The sequence below is a fragment of the Mustela lutreola genome, chromosome 7 (genome assembly GCF_030435805.1).
Source record: "Mustela lutreola isolate mMusLut2 chromosome 7, mMusLut2.pri, whole genome shotgun sequence".
NCBI lineage: Eukaryota > Metazoa > Chordata > Mammalia > Carnivora > Mustelidae > Mustela > Mustela lutreola.
The window spans coordinates 43,632,659-43,655,613 of NC_081296.1; the positions used below are offsets into that span (position 1 = coordinate 43,632,659).

The 22,955-nt window shown below is 40.8% G+C and overlaps 1 protein-coding gene across 3 annotated transcripts in view; it reads right to left on the reverse strand.

The window, feature by feature from the left end:
* Positions 1–22,332, reverse strand: part of NEDD4 (NEDD4 E3 ubiquitin protein ligase) — a 122,468-nt gene extending 100,136 nt beyond the window's left edge. The window contains exons 1-2 of one of the 3 annotated variants that reach the window (XM_059180572.1): positions 22,188–22,332; positions 4,581–4,654 (exon numbers count right to left, since the gene is read on the reverse strand). In XM_059180572.1, the coding sequence (XP_059036555.1) occupies positions 4,581–4,654; positions 22,188–22,232 (119 nt within the window). In that variant the 5' untranslated portion in view covers positions 22,233–22,332. Of the gene's footprint in view, positions 1–4,580; positions 4,655–22,187 lie in introns of those variants that run through there. The other 2 variants (XM_059180574.1, XM_059180576.1) reach the window with 2 other exon arrangements.
* Positions 22,333–22,955: the final 623 nt, after the last annotated feature.

The window sequence follows — 22,955 nt, forward strand, 5'->3', positions numbered from 1 at the left end:
CAGGTGTTGGATTTTGTCAAATGTACTTTCTGTATCTATTGAAGTAATACTATGGTCTTTTTTTCTTACTGTATTAATACGATAAATTACATCAATAGATTTTATTTATTTATTTATTTGAAAGAGAGGGCATGAGTGGGGGTGGGGGTGAAGAGAGAGGAAGAAACAGGCTCCTGACGGAGCAAGGAGCCCAATGTGGGGCTCAATCCCAGGACCCTGAGATCCTAACCTGAGCCAGATGCTTAACCAAATAAGTCACCCAGGTGCCCCTGATTGATTTTTTTTTTTTAAACCAGAACATTTATTATTGTGTGACTAACTGTTGAAATCCTTAGGATAACTGGAGGCCCCAGCAGAGATTACTTGTTGTTCTTCATGGAATCTGTCTGTGGTATACAATTTCTGGGTGCCTCATTCAACGGGTCCCAGTGGTATTTCGTCTCTTAGCCTTGGCTAGTTATACTTTCTCTTCTGCTTGACAGGATAGCCACATTTGCCAAAGGTTGACTCTGAAGGTAGCAGGCCTTAGAGCTCCAGTGGTGGCATATCAAGTACATCTTACTGTGATGCTTTCTAAATGATGACATTTCCTTTGTCATCCTGTTTCTGTTGCTGAGACCAAAGAGGCTGGAAAAGAAGGCACTTCCACTATATCCTACCCTGATAGATTCTTTTTTTAAAATGTTGCATAAACCTTACATTCCTAGAAAAATGCCCACCTTGTCATATATTGTTATATATTATTCAATACAGTGCTATTCAAACTTTCTATTTCTTCTGTGGTTAATTTTGGTAATTTCTCTCTTTCAAGGATTTTGTCTACTTCATCTAAGTTGTGTACAATTCCTTATAGGTATGAGGTTGTGCACAGGGTTCCCTTTTTGTTTTTTCTGTTCCATAGGATCTCTAGCAATGCTTCTGTTTTCATTCCTATTATGGTAATTTGTGCCTTTTCTCTTTTGTTCTTGATCAGTCTAGCTAGAAGTTTAAAATTTTTATTGACCCCTTAAAAAAAAGCTTTTGACTGCAATGATTACTTTCTATCATTATGCACTTTCTACTTCACTAATTTCTGCTGTTACCTTTATTATTTTCCTCCTTCTACTTACTTTGGACTTAATATGCTCTTTCTCAAATTTTTTAAGATCAGAACTCAAATCATTCATTAGATTTTTCTCCTTTTCTAAGTTAGGCACTTTAAAACTATATATTTTCCTCTAAATATTACTCGAGCTGCATCCCCCAAATTTTGATATTGCTGTATTTTCATTTTCATTCTGTTCAAAATGTTTCCTAATTTCTCTTGTGGTTTTTTCTTTGACCCATAGATTATTTAGAAGAATACTGTTTTACTGGGCGCCTGGGTGGCTCAGTGGGTTAAGCCGCTGCCTTCGGCTCAGGTCATGATCTCAGGGTCCTGGGATCGAGTCCCGCATTGGGCTCTCTGCTCAGCAGGGAGCCTGCTTCCTTCTCTCTCTCTCTGCCTGCCTCTCAGTGTACTTGTAATTTCTCTCTGTCAAATAAATAAATAAAATCTTTAAAAAAAAAATACTGTTTTACTTCCAAATATTTGGGGGTTTTCTAAATATCATAACATTATTTACCTATAATTTAATTCCACTGTTATCAGAGAACATTTCCTCTATGTAATCTCAATGTTTTCAAAATTCCTGAGACTTGTTCTAAAATGGTGTGTGTTGGTAAATGTACCATATGCATTTGAAAATAATGGGAATTTTGCAGTTTTTTGATTTATTGTTTTATGGCCCAATATTATGGCTGACTGACTCTAGGACAGCTCCTACTATCCCCACCTCCTAATGTTTATGCCCTTTGAGTTATCCTCCTCTTAAATGTGGGAAAGACCTATGTATTCTAACCAAAACATTATGGCAAAAGTGACAAAATGTATGTTGATTATATTATGTAAGACTGTAACCCATCTATGCTTAGAGATGCCCTCCTTTGCTAGCTTTGAAAAAGCAAGTTGTGGGGCGCCTGGGTGGCTCAGTGGGTTAAGCCGCTGCCTTCGGCTCAGGTCATGATCCCAGGGTCCTGGGATCAAGTCCCGCATCGGGCTCTCTGCTTAGCAGGGAGCCTGCTTCCTCCTCTCTCTCTGCCTGCCTCTCCGTCTACTTGTGATTTCTGCCTGTCAAATAAATAAATAAAATCTTAAAAAAAAAAAAAAAAAAAAAAAAAGAAAAAGCAAGTTGTTAGCTTGCAAGCTGCCATACGAAGGTCATACATATGACCTTCCTAAGTTATGAAGTTCCTAAGTAAGGAACTTAGGGTGGCCTCTGGCTGATAGCCAGCAAAAATGAAGCCCTCAATCTGGCAGCTGAAAGGAACTGAATGCTATCAATAACTACATGAGTTTGAAAGTGGATTCTTCCCCAAAGAAGCCTCAGATGAGGCCATATCCTTAGCCAATACTTTGACTGCAGTTATTTGAGACCCTGAAGCAGACAACAAAGCTAAACCATGCAAGGGCTTTGACCCACAGAAACTGAGATAATAAGTTTTTGATCTTTTAAGCTAATTTTACGGTAATCAGTCTTGCAGAAATAGAAAAATAATACATTTATGGGCCATGCTGGTGAATGTATAACATCCACTTGAAAAGAGTGTATACGTGCAATTGTTAGAAACAGTGTTCCTTATGTTGAAGTTGTTCATAATATTGTCCAAATTTGTGCTTTTGTTGATTTTCTAATCTAGTTGTTTCATCTATTGCTGAGAGAGGTGTTGATGTCCCCACTATGATTGTGAAATTTTTTAATTTATCCTTTTAATTCTGTCCAGTGTTATTTCATATATTTTCCAGCTCTATTCATAGGTCCATTCTTGTGACTGTTTTATAATTTATTTGTGATTTATGATTGTTATGGCCTCCTGGTTACTCTTTTGTTGTTATACCATGTCTGCAAATACTTTCTGGTGTTGAAATCTATTTTATCAGATATTAATAAATCCACTTCATCTTCTTACTCTTACTGTCTGCGTGGAATATTTCTTTGGGTCCATTTTATTTCTCCTTAACTGTGTCTCTTTTAAATGTATCTTTTATAAACAACATGTATTTGGGTCTTGCTTTTCAATCTATTCTAACAACCTCTGCCTCATATTTACCTTTGTCCATAAATGTTTAATACTATTATTGGTACAATTAGATTTAGGTCTACCAATCTATAACAGGTTTTCTATTCTTCTCCTTCTTCTTTTATTCTTTTTCTATTCTTCTTCTTCTTCCCCCCTCCCTTTGTTTTTGGATCATTTAGATCATTTATTCTTCCATTCCTAGGCTTTTATTTAATTATTTCACTTTTTTGGGAATTTCATCTAAAAATGTCTGTTGGCTTTTTATCAATAATTCTTTACATTACTTTTAGTGGTTTACATAGATATTATAAGACACACCCTTAATTTTTTATTCTACTTACATTTAATATTGAACCACTCTACTAAACATTTACTCAGTTTAGTAAACAGGTCCATAGCTGTGTTGAGGACCTGGAGCTAGTGTATTAAATTAAGAATATGCAGATTAGGATCTACTGAGCGAAGAGGAATAAACCACCCACATGGGGTTAGACAGGAAGCTCCCTCAGCATCTGAGCTCCCACTCTGGGGAAGTGAAAGCCCAGGGTCATTTTGATTGAAGGTGCTTTTAATAGACTCACATAAAGGAGGTGAAGCACAAGGTTTGTTACTTATAGATCTCAGAAATGGGAGGAACTGGGGAAGAGAAACAAGACAGAGATCTCCCCACCCTGAGATCAAGACCTGAGCCAAGATCAAGAGTTGGACACTTAAGTGACTGACCCACCCAGGTGTTCCATGTCTCTCATTTGTTTATTAAGAAATAATTTCTACTGATCTAGTTTTTAGTTCAATTAAGTTTTCCTCTTTGTCTGAATTCTGCTGTTAATTCTACCTGACTTATAATTTCAAATATTATAATTTTCAGTTCTAGAATTTTCACTTTTTATAGTTTCTATCTCATTCTTGAGATTTCTAATCTTTAGTGGTATAATATCAGGTATAAACATGTATTTGAGCACCTTTTCTTTTTCTACTGAGAATGTGTTCCATTTTCCTATTCTTTATAGATCAAATAATTTTGGATTATATCCTGGACATTACAAGTTGTAGAGACTGTGGAGTCTGCAATTTTTCTCTAATGATTATTGGTTTTATTTTATCATCCAATTAATTATCTTCTCTAGATAAGAACCACAACCGTTTCTTAGACAGCAACTGTTATCTCTATTCAGATCTTTTGTCTTTAGCCAAGTTGCTTTGAATCTGCTATCACATGTGTGATTCAGGTCAGCAGACAAGCAGACACAGATTGGGAATCTACTCTCTTGGTCTATTCCTTCCAGAATCCCCACCATTGCCATGTGGTAACCCCCACCATTGCCACAGGAATTTATTGGAAACACCAGTTGGAAATATAATTATTCCATTTTGCACAATAATTTACCAATAATATTATTCAATTATTCATCTCATCAAAGTTCCAAAAAAAATTATCAATCAGTGCAGTTTGAAATTACAAGCCAACTTAACATACTTACCTAGCTCCCAAGATATCCTTTTTGGCAAGGCCTATTCCAGCTATAACTTTGACCCTCACAATTCGTGAATTTTCCTAAAACACAAAAATTTATATGTTATTTTCATATACTTTTAAACATATCTAAGACACATACCTTTAAATATGTACATATCAAATAAAATAAGCAGGATTTTAAAATTACTTGGAGGACTCTTTTTTAAAAATTAATTTCATTAAGATATCACCAAGACAGCATGGTACTAGCATAAAAACAGATACACAGACCAGTGGAACAGAGTAGAGAGCCCAGATATGGACCCTCAACTCTATGGGCAAATAATCTTCAACAAAGCAGGAAAAAATATAAAGTGGAAAAAATACAGTCTCTTCAATAAATGGTGCTGGGAAAACTGGGCAGCTATATGTAGAAGAATGAAACTCGACCATTCTCTTACACTGTACACAAAGATAAACTCAAAATGGATAAAAGACCTCAACGTGAGACAGGAATCCATCAGAATCCTAGAGGAGAACATAGGCAGTAATCTCTTCAGTATCAGCCACAGCAACTTCTTTCAAGATATGTCTCCAAAGGCAAAGGAAACAAAAGCCAAAATAAACTTTTGGGACTTCATCAAAATCAAAAGCTTCTGCACAGCAAAGGAAACAGTCAGAAAAACAAAGAGGCAACCCACGGAATGGGAGAAGATATTTGCAAATGACAGTACAGACAAAAGGTTGATATCCAGGATCTATAATGAACTCCTCAAACTCAACACACACAAAACAGACAAGCATATCAAAAAATGGGCAGAAGATATGAACAGAGACTTCTCCAATGAAGACATACAAATGGCTATCAGACACATGAAAAAACGTTCATCATCACTAGCCATCAGGGAGATTCAAATTAAAACCATATTGAGATATCACCTTAAACCAGTTAGAATGGCCAAAATTAACAAGAGAAAAAACAACATGTGTTGGAGGGTATATGGAGAAAGGGGAACCCTCTTACACTCTTGGTGGGAATGCAAGTTGGTGCAGCCTCTTTGGAGAACAGTGTGGAGATTCCTCAAGAAATTAAAAATAGAACTTCCCTATGACCCTGCAATTGCACTCCTGGGTATTTACCCCAAAGATACAGATGTAGTGAAAAGAAAGGCTATCTGTACCCCAATGTTTATAGCAGCAATGGCCACGGTCGCCAAACTGTGGAAAGAACCAAGATGCCCTTCAACGGACGAATGGATAAGGAAGATGTGGTCCATATACACTATGGAGTATTATGCCTCCATCAGAAAGGATGAATACCCAACTTTTGTAGCAACATGGACGGGACTGGAAGAGATTATGCTGAGTGAAATCAGTCAAGCAAAGAGAGTCAAATATCATATGGTTTCACTTATTTGTGGAGCATAACAAATAGCATGGAGGACATGGGGAGTTAGAGAGGAGAAGGGAGTTGGGGGAAGTTGGAAGGGGAGGTGAACCATGAGAGACTATGGACTCTAAAAAACAATCTAAGGGGTTTGAATTGGCGGGTGAGTGGGAGGTTGGGGTACCAGGTGGTGGGTATTATAGAGGGCACGGATTGCATGGAGCACTGGGTGTGGTGAAAAAATAATGAATACTGTTGTGCCGAAAATAAATAAAAAATAAATTTTAAAAAAAGATATAGAAGAGAAAATAAAAACTATATTGTTATTTCTAGTTAACTTGCTTATCTACAAAGAAAAGCCAAAAACACTAGAGTTAAATACAGTGTAAATATTACACTAAGAATTTATCATTGCTTCCAAGAAAATCTACAGCCAAATTCTTAGCACTAATATTTTCATTGTTGCTATGTACACTATAACACAAAATCAAGAGCTTATAATCATTTCTAATAACTATTTAGAAAGCTATTTTTTTAAGGTTTAAATTAAATTCCAGTTAGTAAACATATAGTATAATATTAGCTTCAGGTATACGATTTAGTGATTCAGCTCTCACATAAAACAACCAGTGTTCACCACAAGTGCACTTCTTAATCCCCATCACCTATTTAACCCATGCCCCTGCCCACCTCCTCTCTGGTAACCATCAATTTGTTCAGTTTCTTGGTTTGCCTCTCTCTCTTGTTTTCCCCCATGCTCATTATTTTAAAAATCCCATTCAGTAGATTATACATTAAATAAAACCATAGTATATTGATACTGTAACAAATCAAGTATTAAATTTCCTGGGTATCATACTGTTGTAAGGTTTTATATAAGGATGTTCTTTGAGATACATATTGAAATATTTAGGGATACAGTGTGATAAAGTACAATTTACTCTTTAATGTTTCAGGAAATAAAAAATTGAATATGTGTATGTGTGGGTGTATGTAAATAAAGGGAATAAGTAAACTGTTAGCAATTTGTGGATCTAGCGGGGGGTATACAGGTGTTCATTATACTACCATTTTAATTGTCCTGTAGATTTTAAATTGTTCAAAATTAAAAGGTAAGAAAATATTATAAAACAGAATGCATATTTTAAAAAATCCTCAACTAAGCAAAACTATCAGACACAAAGAAACAGACTTAATGAGTAATGTAAATAACTTTTATGGATAAAATGATAAAAACTTATTGAAGAACACAAAGAAGACTTAAATAAATGAAGAAATTCACTGTGTCCATGGATGGAAATATTCCATATTATTGTCGTTTTCTCCAAAGTAACCTATAAATACAATTCCAACTCCCCACACCCAGATTTTTGTCATGGTTTTTAACAAAAAATTGTAAAATTCATAGGGAAGAGTAAAAATGAGTACAGAAGTAAATAATAACATTCAATCACTATCTTATACTCTATACAAAAACCAATTCCAGCTATATTAAAAGTCTTATAAGCAAAAAAGAAAACTTTAAAAATTTCATAGAAAATTTTAGAATATTTCTGACAGTGAATTAGGAGAGGGTTTTAAAAAATACAAACTCTAATAGGAAAAGTAGTTAGATTTGACATTAAAATTATATACCCTTTGTATGAGAAGAGATGCCATGAACAAAATGAGAAGACAAGGAGGAAGTATCTAAAATGTGTACCATTGACAAATTATGATTATCCAGAATATATTTTTTAAAATCCTAAAAATTAGTAAGTAAAATATAAACAACATAACATAAGAAATTACAGAGAATGGATAGTAAACACAGGAAAAGATTATCAATCTCACTAGTAATCAGGGAAAACTCTAATATGTTGTTAGTAGGAAGTATAAATTGAAGAATTGTTTTGAAGAGACCTTTGCAAAATCTACCAAAGTTCTAAATCAATAACCCAGAAATTCCACTTTTAGATCTATCCCCTAGATACACTCTCAATAATGTACTCAAGGACATAAGCATAACAGTATTCACAAGAGCATTAATAAGATCAACATATATGAAATAGATGTTGCCCAACAGATAGCAACCTAACAGATTCTATTATATAGTCATCCCATTGACAAGTAGTTAGTCATATTCCCTTGTGAGCAGAGGCCTGCAAAGGCGAAAATACACATATCATGGAATATTTATTTCAGTCTTCTACTTCTAAATGCTTACAACCACCCTCATTCCTGGAGGTTTCACTGAATAAATATGATCATGGAAATATTCTATTAACTCCAAATCTCAGATAGGTGACAAATTCAGATAATACAAATGCTTACTAAAGATGTTAGATAAAATATAAGTTTCCTCTAGCCCCAAATAAAACTAAATAAGTAGCTGATTTTGCAAAAATACGGCAGGGGAGGGTAATCCTCAGGTATCAGAATAAAGATAGAAGTAAAATTTAGAAAGGAAAATATGTGAACTGAAATTTCAGTTTTCCGCAGGGACTTATTCCCAAAAATTTGAAGAGATTTGCAGTCACCGTTTCTTCCTGGAAAAGTCCCACTGATTAAATAGGCCCATTAAAGTATTCTATTGGCTTGAACAGCCAATTTCTCATCTCCCAGTTGACTGGGAAAAGCCTGTTCTTTATTGCATAGGTATGGATCTCCAACACTGAATTCTGAAAATTAGAAGTCTTTTCTGTGATGACTTAATAAATAAAAATAAACTTTTTCAAGTGGTAAAGTGTAATCAAAACCGCCATCAGCAAATAATGTTATTTGATAATCCCAACTTTCGTAACACAGACAAGCGTTTATAATTTATATTTAAACTTAATTGAGGAAAGAGACTACCACACCCCTCCTAAGAAGTTACTCCATATTAGTGGAACCTCTACAGAAACTATCCCCCAGAAGTCTCCTGGAGAAAAATGTTAACATGTGTTAATTTTAAAAACTCAGGGAGTGATAAATTACTCACAGCCAGAAACACATTTAGCTTTTAAATTTTCTCCTTGCATTTCTTACCACAGATATCAGAACTAGTTATTTGGGGTGTTGTGGTTAACTGATGTGAAGCTATATTAAGATTCTGTCATAAAACTAAGTAAGAAGCACTTTATTTTCATACTTTCATTCACTTAAGTGCATTTTATAAATTAATGCTAGAAAATTGCCAAACGAGCCTTTGTAATCATCACCATAAGCAGAAATCATAATATCTCACAGCATCTTTGAAACTAAAGAAGAACATAAATGCTGCAACAAGAGACTGAACTCTTCAGTATCTTTGAAAACACAGTATTCAAAGTACTGTTAATAGAGACGTGTTCATCAAGGATATTGGTCTGTAATTCTTCTTTTTGCTGGGGTCTTTGTCTGGTTTGGGGATCAAGGTAATACTGGCCTCCTCAGCATCAGGGAAATACGAATCAAAACCACAATGAGGTACCACCTCACACCAGTCAGAATGGCTAAAATTAACAAGTCAGGAAACAACAGATGCTGGTGAGTATGCAGAGAAAGGGGAGCCCTCCTACGCTGTTGGTGGGAATGCAAGCTGGCGCAGCCACTCTGCAAAACAGTATGGAGGTTCTTCAAAAAGTTGAAAATAGAGCTACCCTATGACCCAAGAATCGCACTACTGGGTATTTAGCCTGAAGATACAAATGTAGTGACCCGAAGGGGCATGTGCACCCCAATGTTCATAGCAGCAACACCCACAATAGCCAAACTATGGAAAGAGCCCAGATGTCCATCAACAGATGAATGGATAAAGAAGATGTGGTGTATATATACAATGGAATACTATTCAGCCATCAAAAGAAATGAAATCTTGCCTTTTGCAATGACATGGATGGAACTAGACAATTATCAGATGATCTCCCTGATATGAGGAAGTTGAAAGGCAGAGTGGGGGGTCTGGGGAATAGGGAAGGAAAAAATCAAACAAGATGGGACCGGGAGGGAGACAAACCTTAAGACTCTTAATCTCACAAAACAAACTGAGGGTTGCTGGAGGGAGGTGGGGTGTGGAGAGGGTGGTTGGGTTATGGACATTGGGGAGGGTATGTGATATGGTGAGTGCTGTGAAGTATGTAAGCCTGATGATTCACAGACCTGTATCCCTGGGGCAAATAATAAAAATAATTAATTTAAAAAATAGAGATGTGGACAGTGCTCAAATGAGGAAAAAAGAAATGAAAATTAAACATCTTCTCCTTATTCAAAACAGGAACATTATCCCCGAATAGATCACAGCTCTTCTTTAAAGTTTGAGACTTCCCCTTCTACTCCTAAGAAATCTTTCTTGATCTATGAAAGTGATACGGCAAAGTTACAAATCCTAGCCAAAAATATGTGTTTTTTCTCAACGACAGTGCAAAACAAAATGACAACGTATTATCAATGTAGAAGGCTATAGGAATTAAAAATGGCTTTCCAGGCCCGAGTTATCTCCACAATTCATGAAAACAGCTAATCTCCAGGAATAGGAAAAGTAGAGCTTTAAATCTTTCCATCTCTCACATGTCTTAGAAGAATTTTTGTTCCTCTCTTCATCCTTCTTCCAGCCTTCTGTTGCCTCCCTCCCATACCTAACTCCCTTCTCACATATCCAGTCAGTCTACTTTTTAAAAAAATTACCCTGTGTCTACTTACCTCTGAGATTTTACACAAGTTGGACTCCCTCTGCCTGGGATAGTCTTCTCCATCCCCTACCTCTTCATTCTTAAAACCCTGTATCATCTGAGCAACCATTTATTTATTTATTTATTTATTTTTAAAGATTTTATTTAATTATTTGACAGAGAGAGAGAGATCACAAGGAGGCAGAGAGGCAGGCAGAGAGAGAGAGAGAGGAGGAAGCAGGCTCCCTACTGAGCAGAGAGCCCGATGTGGGGCTCGATCTCAGGACCCTGAGATCATGACCTGAGCCGAAGGTAGAGGCTTTAACCCGCTGAGCCACCCAGGCACCCCTTGAGCAACCATTTAAAATGTATTATTTTAGTACATGTGCTGCCGAAGCGAGCACTTAAAATGTATTATTAATATTACATGTTGTATCATGTTAACTAGAAAATATCAGGATGCAGAGTGGTATCTATTCTATGATAACTATAAAAATATGTGCTGATGGATAAATATTAGAAGGAAATATACAACTGCGATAGTAACTATTTTAAAAAATGAAATAAAATAATGAGATGATAGGGGTGCCTGACTGGCTCTGTTGGTTGAGCACCTGACTCTCAGTTTTGGCTGAGGTCATAATCCCAGGGTGTTCAGATCGAGTCCTACATCAGGCTTCCTGCTCAGAGGGGAACCTGCTTCCCCCCCCACCACCCCCCCACCGCCACCACACTCTGCTGTTTGCTCTCTCTCTTTCACTCTCTGTCAAATAAATAAATAAGATCTTTTAAAAAAATTTTTAAATTGTAGGGGTGCCTGGGTGTCTCAGTGGGTTAATCCTCTGCCTTCAGCTCAGGTTGTGATTCCAGAGTCCTAGGATCGAGCCCCGCCTTGGGCTCTCTGCTCAGCGGGGAGCCTGATCCCTCCACCCCCAGCTGCTGCCTACTTGCGATCTCCGTCAGGTAAATAAATAAAATCTTTAAAAAAAAATTAAATTGTAGTTTTTTTTTAAAGACTTGTCCTTCCTTCTAAGTCCAAATACTATTTTTTCTACAAGCCTTCATAGCTGAAACGAATTTTCCCCTTTTGCTGTGAAAGGCCCCTTTTTATAGCACTTATCACATGTGGTCTCCTGTCTGAGGAGATAACGATGTGTCTTTTTCCACTATTAAAATTGTGAGATTTTGAAGCTCAAGAAGTTTATCTTTTCATTATCTTGGTATTCTCTGTGGAACCCAGCAGAATAATTGGCACATAGCAGGGGCTGACAAATTCTTGATTAACCTCAAAGCTTTCTGAAGTAGCTGAAAGTAGAAATAAGGCACTTTATGGAAAACAGGGGAAAGTTTGCACAGTGAGCCCAGAACACTGGCCACCAGATCTACAGCGCCCAAACAGAAGACTGGAAGACTTCTCTCCGAGGAAACTGATGACGTGGCAGGGGGGTGGAAGGAGAGGAACCAAGTGTTATAAATATTTATATGTGGGAGTCCCACTGGAAATAACCCTATCTCCAAACAGTTCTGTCAACAGTACCTGCCCACTATACCGATGATGTACGTCAGCAAATGAGGAAGTAAGTTAGGAGAAAGGACTAAGCAAAGAGAAAAGATTAAGGAAACAGTGGCTCCAACGGAGAAAAGAGTTCAAGAGAATTCTCACAAGAACGGCATATAGAAGTCTGCAGGGGATGGCTACAAAGCAGGTGTAGAGTGGAAGCAGTTCAGATGGATGCGACAGAGCAAGAGGCTGTCCCCAACTAGAATGCAGAAAAGGGAATAGATAGCATCCATTATACATATATATAGATAGAACATCTGCATGGAGTAGTTCTAAAGCTTCGTCAGATAGTTTGCAAATTTGTGACACGTATATAGAAAACTAAAGTGAACAAAAAAATGTGCACTAGTTATAAACATGACATAAGGGTTCTGATGTGATTACTGTACTCACACAATGCAATAATATAAACACCGCACATTTATTTTAAAAACTGCTAGAGTAGAAAGGAAGGATGTATTTCTTATCTTTCTCCTTTTTTTTTTTTTTTTTTGGCAACATGTTAGATCATTTATGGTGACCATATTTTCAAAACTAAAAATCTGAACCTTGGACTGCTAGCAGGTTTGTTCCTCTGCTGTGTAAACTGACTTGAGACATTTTATAAAAATGTCAATGCTAGATGACATGTACCAGAAAATCCATGAAATGAGGACAGTCCCAGTAAAGGTGGCATGTGTAAGTGCTATGGATTTGCTTACATGGTCAAAGCAGTGTTTGGTTGTAGTAACCATGATAAACTAGAATACCAGAATCCTTATATTTAGGACCAGCTGTGGTTCTCAAAGGGTATTCCCTGGACCAGTGGTAGGAGCACATGGGAATTTATCCAAAACACATGCTTTCAGGACCATCTACTGAATCAGACAGTCTGGTGGGGACAGTAGTCTGTGTTTTAACAAACTCTCCAGGTGATTCTGATGAACACTAAAGCTGAGACCCACACGTAGAGCATGAAGGTAAGACAGGGAAGGGCTATCATTAATGCAGCTCAGGGACTATTCCCCAACTAGAAAACTGTAACTTTAGTTATTCGATCCAAACCATATAATTTCTGAAAAAGAACAGCTCCTCATCCCGTCACATTTTAACACTACTCTTACATGTGATAGCACCATGCACGCTTCTTTATACATGAAATGCCTCTGGAAAGATACACATCAAGCTTATTAACCTATGTTTGTGGGAAAGAAATTTTCATAAGATTTGTAGATAAATGTTCACAGTAGGTTTATTCACAGTAGCCGAAAGCTGGAAACAATGGGAGTGTCTGTCAAAAGGAGAATGGATAAAGATCTGGTATACTCATACAATGGAATACTACTCAGCAATAAAATGAATGAGTTGCTTTTACAAACAACCACATGGGTGACTGAAAAACATTACGTTAGACAAAAGGAGCCAGATACAAAAGAATACATACTATATGATTCCATTTCTATGGAGTTCCAGGACAGGCCAAAGGATAAGCATGGTGATAAAAGGTTGCCTCTGGAGAGTGAAGTGGGAAGCTGACTGAAAGAGGGCCCAAGGGGACATTCTGGAGTGATGGAATTTTTTTTTTTAATATTTCATTTATTTAAAGAGAGTAAGCAGGGAGCCCAATGTGGGTCTCCATCCCAGGACCCTGGGATCATGACCTGAGCCAAAGGCAGACACTTAATTGACTGAGCCTCCTAGGTGCCCCAAGAGTGATGAAAATACTCTCTATCTTAATTGGGCTGTGTGTCACATGCGCACTGTACGTCAAAGTGTATGTTTAAAAATCTGCATTTCACTGTTCGTAAGTTTTACTCCACTCCCCTTCTGAAGCCCTGCCCAAGAAAAGAAGAAAAACAAAATAGAGATATTATCAGACAAAAACAAAAACCAAGGAAGTTTATCACCAGCAAACACTAAAAAAACTTCTACAGGATGTACTTCAGGCAGAAAATAGTGATCCTAGGGGCGCCTGGGTGGCTGAGTGGGTTAAGCCGCTGCCTTCGGCTCTGGTCATTATCTCAGGGTCCTGGGATCGAGTCCCGCATCGGGCTCTCTGCTCAGCAGGGAGCCTGCTTCCCTCTCTCTCTCTCTCTCTGCCTGCCTCTCCATCTACTTGTGATTTCTCTCTGTCAAATAAATAAATAAAATCTTTAAAAAAAAAAAAAAAGAAAAGAAAATAGTGATCCTAGATGGAAAGCCAGAGATGTGACAAGACATGAATAACAAATAGAGAAAAAGTTAAATACCTGAGGAGCAGAGAGTAACTCTAAAAAAAATGTTAGTGGTGATGATGATGATGATGATGATGTGTGAGTGTGTGTGTGTGTGTGTGGTGTCCACACACATATTTGGCGAGTTTCCCTCATCTGCCTGCCCGGGCTCTGCTCTTCCCTCCTCTCCACACTCATCTGACACCACCACCCTAGTCTTCTTCTTCCTCTCCATCTTACCTTCTGCACACGCAGTGAGTTCTGCCTACCTGGAAGGCTCCTTTGCCCCAGTCTTTGCCTCACTAACCCCTATTGATCCTTATGTTCATCTTAAAGGTGACTTCCTCAGCCTTTCCTTATTACTCTCTCCCCTCCTTCATACCATGGGAGATGAATTCAACGTTCCTGTTGTATACTTTTATCTCACCTGCCTTTTCCTTCATACCTATAAAATGTTTGTGTGATTCCGTATTTACTGTCCTTTTCTTCCTGTAGGTGATAAATTCAGTGAGGTCTGTCATTCATCACTATCACCTCATGGCCTGATCCAAATGCCTCACCCATAGTAAATGTTCAACAAATACTTAAGCAAATATAAAATTCAAGTACTTCAAAGGTCCAGCTAAAATCTACTAACAAAAAAAGACAGAAGAAGTGGAAGAACATAAGAATGATTACAAGTTAATTTTGCACATGTTACATTTGTTGCCTTCAACAGAAGAGAGTCTCTTCTGTTAAATTCTTCTATTTGGACAACTATTTGCAGAAGGACAGTGGAAAGACCAAGTCTTTGGTATTAAAGAAATCTGAGATTCAAGTGTAGATCACTAGCTACCTAATAGGACCAAGTCCTTGAGCAAATCACAATCTCACATTCCTTATCTGTAAAATGGAGATAACACTATCTACTTCTGCAAAACTGTTTGGATGATTACAACTAAAATATGAGAACATGTGACCTGGTGCTTGGAATACAGCAGGCATTTAATTAGAGGCAGCTCTGAATATATTTAGACTGACGCTTTTACCTTAAAGGAGGATATTTTCATGAAAGCATCTTACGCAAAAACAAAACCAAAGAAGTTTATTACCAGCAAACACTAAAAAAACTTCTGCAGGATGTACTTCAGGCAGAAAATGTGATTTGACATGAAAATATGACGTGATGGTTCACATTCATTGCCAGTGCACATCTCATATGGGAGGAAGCCAAACTTTTGGGTCAGGCCACAGGGCTATGATTACAGACATATTAATTCCTCAAGACTTCAGAAAAGTCTTATGAAAGCCTTTTCTCATTTGTTTGTGCTGTCTTTCTCCCTGCATTTCTTCTCCTACCTTCTCCTTCCATTTATCCTCTCAAAACTTTGATAGGATTAGCAACGGGAGCCAGACTAACAAGTGAAAGGTCAGTAACACCGACCGCCACAGAATTCAGTAGACAGTGGGTTTAGCCATTCAGATCAGCAATCTTACATTTTTTCAGTGCTACAGAATATTCTTAATACCAGACACAGCTAGGGAAGGGGGAATCAGCTGATGTAAGGATCCTGCTCTGACAGGTGTCAAATACCTAGGCTGAATCACCAAGAGTGACAAAGCCAGAATTCCATTCTAGTCAAATTTTATTTTCTATACCCCTGTTTACCCTAAGTGATTTATTTATGGTGCCTTCCAGCTCCAAGATCCTATTCCTATATGATAGATGAATTACTAATAGTTAACTGTAAAAAGATACATACATATAGTCCCCTCTAATCTCGGCCTGGTGCAGAGGAATCAACGTTGGGCCCAGCTTAGGCAGGGCTTGGGTGGAGGAGGCAGTCTGACGGAGGTTCAAGGTCAGCAGGCTCATCAGCCTGGGGCAGGAGAGGAAAAGGGCGGTGCCATGCAGAGACCCAGCAGTCGGTGCCCACTGACACCGGGCCCCGGTGACTCTGGGCCCCAGCAGTACTCCTACTAAAGTGGAAAGTCGTAGACAGGGGACATGCCTGCGTGCTTGGGAAATCAGGGATATCAAAAACATAAGTAAAGAGACCGGGCAAATAAGTAAAAATAATGAGAATAATAAAAAGTCAGAATTTTTACTCGTAGAGAAGGTACTTATGGCTGGAAAGAACCCTGAGGCATTAGATTTGAATTCGAAAACTAATACGAATTCATGATTTTTAAATACATGTATACAGATTGACATAGAAAGTGATATACGTTTATGTGTACACACACACACACACACACTTTTCTTTACTGCTGAGATGGCTAAAGAGCAATGACATTCAACAGGAATGCGCACTCTGAAGACCCCAATCACTGAAGACTCCAATCTTGGCTTCTGAAAGGCTTTATCTCCTAAATGTTCCAGACAGCAGGGGGCCAGGTAAAATACAAGAGGAGTCTGGAGTGTCTGCTGCTGGAAAGTCAGGGAGGGTTCAAAGGATGGGGACTTGTCACAATATTAACTAGGAACCCCCTTGAAAGGGCTTCCACTGACCAAAGGGTGATCATTTGAGCAACAAAATAGTTAATGATAGTAAATAATTACAACCCATTGAATAAGGTGGAATTCTACCTATTTGTGCTCATATAAATAAGCTCTTCTTACACAGAATGCCAACTAATAAAGATGGAAATTTAAAAAAAAAAATAGTGGTGTTTGATTCAAGTGTAAGTCATCAATGAATGCTAAAAGAGCTGGATGGGAATCTGATGAAGGGGAGGCCACTGGCATAGTCTCTGCAGACATCCCCACAAGATACTAATCAGTTATGAGGGAGGAAATAGTGACGTTACAAAAAAGAAACCTGGTGGGCACCAAAATAATCAAGTGAGCAAGGTTATCGTTGATGGTGACGGACAAATTAATATTGTGCACCCCTCATGGGAGGCACAGCATCGTCTCTGTGAATCCTGCCAAAAAAGCATGGCTGTGCCATGGCCCTGGGAAAGCAGTAAACAGACCCAGGCCAGGGAACCTCCTACAGGTCGTACGGCCTGTACTCTGTAACAGTCAAGGAACTATACAGATGAGAAGAGACCGCAAAGCCATGGCAGGTATCCACAACCTATGCTCCTACCTGGGCTCTTGGACCAGAAAGGAAAAAGAGAAATTATGAGAACACCTGGCAAAGACTGATGGGCTCTGCACTTTGGAGGGTAGTGTCATATAAGTGCTGATTTTCTGCCTTAGAGGAATGGACAGCTGTTATGTAGGAAAGTGTTCTTGTTGGGGCACCTGAGTGGCTCAGTCAGTTAAGCAACTGCCTCCGGCTTGGGTCATGATCCCGGATCCTGGGATCCAGCCCCATATCAGGCTCCCTCCCTCTGCCATTCCCCCTGCCACTCCTCCTGCTCATGCTCTCTTACTTTCACACTCTCTCTTAAATAAATAAAATATTTTTAAAAGTTTGCTTGTTAAAAAAAAAAAAAGTGTTCTTGTTTTAGGAAAATACACACCAAAGTATTAAGAGGTGACAGAGCACTGGGTCTGCAGTTTGCCCTCAAATGGTTTAGAAGAAGAGGGGCATTAGGGGGCACCTAGGTGGCTCAGTAGGTTAAGCACCAGACTCTTGATTTTGGCTCAGGTCTTGATCTCAGGGTCATGAGATCGAGCCCCGTGTTGGGCTCAGCACTCAGCACAGAGTGCCCCTGAGATTCTTTCTCTCTCTCCCTCTGCCTCTGCCCTTCCCTCTGCTCGTGTGCACATGCTCTCTCTCACTCTCTCTCTCTCTCTGAAATAAATAAATAAATCTTCAAAAAAAAAAAAAAAAGAAAAGAAAAAGATTAATGAAAATGGCAAAAAGTGTTATGGAGCAGTTGTTGAATGTCAACAGCTGGAGAACCAGCACGAGGAGGATCTGGACTTCTTTGTGCTGTACTTTCAACTCTTCTGCTGGTTTAAAATAACTAAAATATAAACTGCTACAAAATAAAATCTCTTTATCCACTTCTTTGGTCCCATGGAAACCCATGAAAAATAGGATGATGCTGGGATTAAGAAGCTGCAAAAAAGGAGCAATGGCAAAATGAACACAAGAAAGTGTGGGAGAGGTGCTAACGCAGCTGGCTTCCACGGTGCTTCTCCTTTGTGTGCCATTGAGTAGAGGTTTGGGAACTCGGCGTGATGCCAGGGCAGGCCAGGTCTGCTTCTGCGTAGCACTGGGGTTCTAGAAGCATCAGCAGATGCTGTTCTTAGTTACCCTGCTGCTTATGCACTGTTGTCGCTGTCCCCACCAAAGTCACCCCTTCCTCTACAAGTGCAAACTGATCTTCCAAACTGGCAGCAGACACTCTCAGCTCGTTCCCTTTCCTTCCCTCAGGTTTCAGGTGCAGGAAATAGACCTCACTCTAGATGTTTTAAGAATAAAGAAGTCAATCCAGGGAATTGGCTGTTTACAAAGTTGTTGGGAAGAGCTGGAGGGGCAGGCTGCAAGGCTGGGCCTCCAGAGGCCCTGGAAACAGCTCGAACTGGCCCACCCAGGACAGTGTCACTTCTGCTCCCCCACCCCCTGTCAGGAAGACAGGGACTCAGAAGCCACCCCCAGATCTGCTGGCTTTACAAATGTACCCAACTAGTCATCAGGAAGCTGCCACCACCACAGATTCCGAAACTTCCTACCAATCTTCTCAAAACAGGTTACCAGATATTGAAACACTTTTGCTGGAAAAGTCAACGTCTACATGACTGTGCTTGTCAGAAGAACAAGCCAAAGAAACAAGAACTTGGGCTCCACTTCATTTGTACTTTCCAAATCTCAAGGAAGTGAGCCGTACAGGGAAACCTATTTCAAAACCCATTTCCAGAATGCTAAGTGCCAGAAAGTATGAGAAACGTGCCGTTTGGCTTTCCAACCTCTGTCTAATAGGGAAGTCCACTGAAAAGAGACTGGAAGGGATGCCGAATTCCACTGTCCAGAGCTTCCACATGCCTCCTCACCAAAGGTTGGTGGGAATTAGTCTCTATTGTTAATCCCAAGAGACTGTCAGAGCAAATCTGGTATAATTTATATTCACTACTTCCTTAGTTTGTTATTCTTTAATGACAACATTTTGCACATGAAGCCAGAACCTTCTCTCACTAAAAGACATTTATATGTGGAATAAGAACTAAAACTCACTGAAAAGTGACAGAGAGGAATTATGACCTAAACTTTGGCCTACTTCAATGAGCCACTAATATGCTCATACAGTGTGACCCAGTGGATAAAAATATTGGTTAAATCACAATGCTCTAAGTATCTTATATCCTATGTCTGTTCATTTTTCTTCTCATTTCAGTTTCAAATTTAAAATAAGAATCATCACTGTCTGCTGTAACAGAAAAGCTACCTTATTTTTAATCAACAGCAGAGGGCTGCCTATCCCCAAGTAGTCTGTGAGTTCTAGGAAATAACAGTCTTTCTTCAAAAAAAAAAAAAAAAACAAAAACTGAGGGGGGAGGCTCTTCTGAGCCCTCTTTTACTTTGTGATGGACCAGAAAATAAATGTCAAGTAAGAGTGATGAGATGACAATCTCTACCAGAAAACAAGTGATTTTTATCTTTCCCACCAGGCTGTGAGCTCTTCAAAAAACAGGCAGGGACTGTTTTTTCTCTCTCTATCCCTGGTGGACAGCACACTGCATGACCCAGAACAGACAGTTAATAATGTCTGTTGAAAGAATCACGCAGGGGAAGAAGCGGAAGACAACACTCCATCATCATGTCTCTTCTCTTCCGTCCGATCCAACTCTCTTCATTAATGTGGACAAAGCAGACAGAGAGAGCTGCAAGAACTCTGAGTCATGGCACTGACAACTGGACCCCCAACATGCAAACAGAGCGGGCCCCAGGCCATGCAACTTCCTAGAAGTACAAATCCCTCAGGATGCAAGCTCAGGAACACCTCATTTCAACGGGTGGAGTTTCTGGCCTTTAGCCCCAGTTGCTTACTGACCAAGCCACTAACTGCCATAATTCACATTATTTCATCTGGGCAGAAGCATGATGTGAGAAGCAGATCACGGAAAACACAGAACCTGAACCAAGAGAGGAGAGTGAACGATGCCTTCAGCAATATTCTATGATCGGCTGGCTTTGCTGGAAGGGAATGCAATGAGAAATCTGGAAATCAGGATCTACCACTGAGTAATAATAACAAAAAGGAAAGAAAGTCCAAGGCCAGCCTGATTGGGTTGAATGTCAGTTTGAGGTTATCTGCACTGAACAGCTTATGGTAGCAAAGCAGAGAGGTCTGACGGATGAGAAAGCTATCACAGGTTCAACACCACATTATTTTCCTCTGATCTCTTCTGCTGAACAATAATGGACTTTAGCAGGAATATCATCTCTGGCGATAGCATACTGACTGTTGTTTCTGGGGGTCTACCAAGCTGCCACCATTTTTCCACCACTTTGCTTCTCTTTTGGTAGCAATAATTAAGAAATTAAATTCTAATCTATCACATGATTAGTCTCAAAACACTCTGAGATAACTTGCCTGCATAAACAAGTTGCCCACTATTTAGATACAAAAAACTCTGAGATAAATGTAAAAGACATTTTGTAAAAGACATCTGAAGATACCAAGTTACTAAGAGAAGGAAATATTCCAACACTGTCAGAAGATAAATTTACAGTGATGTATTACAGTTAAGGTCTAATCTTGATAATAAGTATGTGTGACAGCTTAGCCAGTCAACAAAAATGCTTAAATTTGATTCCCCCCCCCAAACTGAACTAATCACTGTTAGACTGGATACCTTTTCATCTCCCACCCATTCCCATTTTTGAGACAATCATCAGGAGTTTAGAGGAGCCACATCTCATACTAAAACGGAATAATTTTCTTTCCGAATGGCCTCAGTTTTACTAATCGCGAGGCATCACCAGCCTAAATTATTTTGCTGCGAAGGGACAGCTTTGCCTTCTCAAATCATGGAACTTAATTTTTAAAGCAAACAGCTATGGGAAGTTCGTCCAAATATTTGTACCTGTTCGGCTTTTTTTTCCCGCCTTAAGATTTTGTTTATTTATTTGATAGAGAGAGAGAGAGAGATCACAAGTAGGCCAAGAGGCAGGCAGAGAGAGATGGGGAAGCATGCTCCCCGCTGAGCGGAGAGCCCCATGCGGGGCTCGATTCCAGGACCCTGGGACCCTGGGACCACCACCCGAGCCGAAGGCAGAGGCTCAACCCACTGAGCCACCCAGGTGCCCCTCGGCTTTATTTTTTTAAGTATCACTGAAGACCAGTGAAACGTACCCTGAACTTGCCACACTGGACACTTGTTGCTAAACACGAAGAGGAAAATCTGTCTGCCTGCTTTCCCATCGCATTCTCCAGTTAGGGGAGTTAAAAACAATTTCAGACGAAAAAAGAAAATCCCAACTGCTTATGACACTTGGAAAGTCCGTGAAGTCGAGCGGGCCTGTGTCAGCGCAGGCTCATCCGCAACCGGGACGGGATGCTGAACTCCGGGGAAATCCACCCCCCGCCCGCCCCAGCACGCACCCTCGGCAGGGGGCGGCAGGAAGAGGCCGGCGGGGCGCCGCGCGTCCCCCCCCGCGCACCCACGCCTCTCGCAGCCTAGCGCCCCTCCTCGGCACTTCCTGAAGGAAACTGCAAGGAAGGCGGCGGCTCGGGGAGGACAGGGGTGTGGAGTCCCCAGCCCGGCGAAGAAAATGCCGCTCGCTAAAGCAAGCCCCCACCCCACGCACCCACACACCCACACACCCGCACACCCGCGCGCCGGGCCGCCCCAGGTCCCTACGGCGCCTTGCGCGCTTCCGGAGCTCGCGCGGCGGGAACAGGGGCTGACAGCCGACTCTCGGGCCGCCTCCTCCTCCTCCGGTCCGGCTGATGAGCGGCGAGAAGGGAAGCCCACCCCGCAGCCCCTCGGTCCCCGCACCTCGTCCTCCGGGAGCCCGAACACCTCCACCGCGCAAGTTGCCATTTCCGAACGGTTCCAGCAAACCGGACGCGCCCGCCCCCGCCCGGGAGTGGGAACAGTAGTGAAGAGGAGGAGGAGGAGGGGGTGGAGGAGGAGAAGAGGGAGGAGGCGGGAGGGAGGAGGAGGTGGAGGAAGAGGAGGCGGCGCTCCCCCAGCGGCCGCAGCGCCTCCCCCGGCCCGTGCGCGCTAGCGGCGCTAGGAAGCGCGGCGGGAAAGGGCCGACGGCGCGCGTGCTGGGGCGCAGGGCTGGGGGCGCGCGCGGCGGGGAGAGCGTGCGTGGGGGGCTCGTGTAGGAGGCAGGCTTGTGGCGGGGCTGTGCGCGTGGGGAGTGCGCGTGGCGGGGGCGCGCGTGGCGGGGGCGCGCCGTCCGCTTCCGCGCGGGGAAGCTGACGAACGTGCCCGCCTGCGAGAGTCGGGCAGCCCCGGGCGTCGAGTCGAGCGGGCCGTGTAGGCCAGGGAACGTCAGTCCTTCCCCTGGGAAACAACGCTGCGGTTTTCCCCAGCAACAAGTCTCACTCAGATCCGCTCCGGAGCTCGGCCTCTTCCTAGCCGCCTGGGATCGGAGCGCTTAATCCCAGCTTCACCACGACCTAAAGATCAGAGCCCTTTCTTGAGGGTTGGGGCTCTGCTGATTCCAGTAGAAGCCGGACCCTGGGACTTCGTGGGGGGAAAGCCCGGCCTGAGCGAGGCCACAAATGGGGAGGCCTGAAGGGATCTCATCGTTCT